At 45.9% G+C, this 1,450-nt stretch overlaps 1 protein-coding gene across 1 annotated transcript in view; it reads left to right on the plus strand.

Annotated features, from left to right (window-relative positions):
* Nucleotides 1-542: 542 nt before the first annotated feature.
* The window catches only part of RBFOX1 (RNA binding fox-1 homolog 1), a 440,214-nt gene continuing 439,306 nt past the window's right edge, over nucleotides 543-1,450 (plus strand). Inside the window, exon 1 of the mRNA XM_007939608.2 lies at nucleotides 543-629. Coding sequence (XP_007937799.1) covers nucleotides 543-629 — 87 coding nt within the window. The remainder of the gene's footprint in view (nucleotides 630-1,450) is intronic.

A 1,450-nucleotide genomic window follows, 5' to 3' on the forward strand; every position in this document is an offset into this window, starting at 1 on the left:
TTGTGGGTCGATACTCAAGACTTCCCATGTTAACCTCCTCAGTTAGAGTTTCAAGTAGATGCTGATGGTTCTCTCAGTGCATTTCTGTTTTCTCCCAAAGAACCTCATGTAGACTCCATCCTCTGCCTTTTGGGCCAATTCATGTGGAAGACCCCAGGTCCCATCATCTAACACTCTGTGTCCCTCTGTCTCTCTCTTGGTCTCTCGGTCTCTCTCTCCCTCTCACTGAGAACTAAATTAATGAAGAGTATTTGGTTAGTCATGTTAGGCAAGCTGTTCCCAAAATAGCAAGTTCCATTTTGGTAGCTTCAACTTTGCAGCTGCTGTGTCTCCTCGGCGTCTGGGAGGAAGACTTTCACATTAAGAGTTGCTGATGCGGATTTTCTGTCTCTCCTCTCTCCATGTTGATGAGCGCTTGGCTCCTGACAGAAGCGATTTGGCTCTCGGCTTTGTAGTTCGGAAGAAGTTGGGTCTATAGATTTTCCCCTAACTCTTCAATTGATGTGTTGAGCTTCAGAGGCAATAATACCTGCGCTTAAAGCATGCTGTCGTCTCAAGGAGTCCTCCTGCATCCTTACGGCGTGCCCATGATCGTCCCAGCAGCCCCCTACTTCCCTGGACTGATTCAGGTAATTCAAGGCCTCAGCCAACAAGCAACTTAACTCCGGAGCACTCAGAGTAATAATTGGAATTTTTATGGTTGAGAAAGCAAACACTTTTAATACAGGAAAAAGCCCTCATGTAGTCAGTGGGAATACAGTAGGAAATCAAAAAGATGGATCACCCTAATCTGGCTATTGACATCTCTCATGGCTGAATAAATGGTGTAGTTGGGCCGTATTTGCTTGTATTGATCTGCGTGCTCTTTAACATTCATGCCTTTGCTCCAGGAGCTTGACCACGGGGCAAGAGATTTGCACTCCCTGCCTGCACTCGGAGGGGCTCAATCTCCCAGAGCAGATCATGAAGCAGACTAACTTATCACGAGGTGACTTGGTTAAGAGCTTTCACCCAGGAAAGAGGGGGAGCATGAAATATGCATCAATTCACATCTTCTCCTTCACATGGATTTTAGAAGGTGTTTGTTTCCTCTTCCTCTTCTCCTCGGACTTGAGTGGTGGCACTGAGGCAAAGAGGAACACTCTATGGATGGTTAATGTATGAAGTCATGAGATTATCTCAGAAATCCTGTGCTAACTCTTTACATCTTAATGATGGCAAGAGAGTGGAGGACGGAGCCATGTTGGTCTTACTTTTAAGGCTATTAACTTTGTGCAGACAGGAGCATCAACGAGGCGAATATTTGGCACCTCTCCCCCCATGAGCTTGTTTTTTGAAGCAAGTATTGGCTTCTGTGTTGTTGTTGTTGTTATGTGCCATCGAGTCTGACCTGACTCATAGCGACCCCTCCTTGAGTTTCTGAGGTGGTATCACTACGGAAGTAGATTGC

This window comes from Orycteropus afer, unplaced genomic scaffold, assembly GCF_000298275.1.
Source record: "Orycteropus afer afer isolate SDZICR_OR568_19922 unplaced genomic scaffold, OryAfe1.0 scaffold00061, whole genome shotgun sequence".
Taxonomy (NCBI): domain Eukaryota; kingdom Metazoa; phylum Chordata; class Mammalia; order Tubulidentata; family Orycteropodidae; genus Orycteropus; species Orycteropus afer.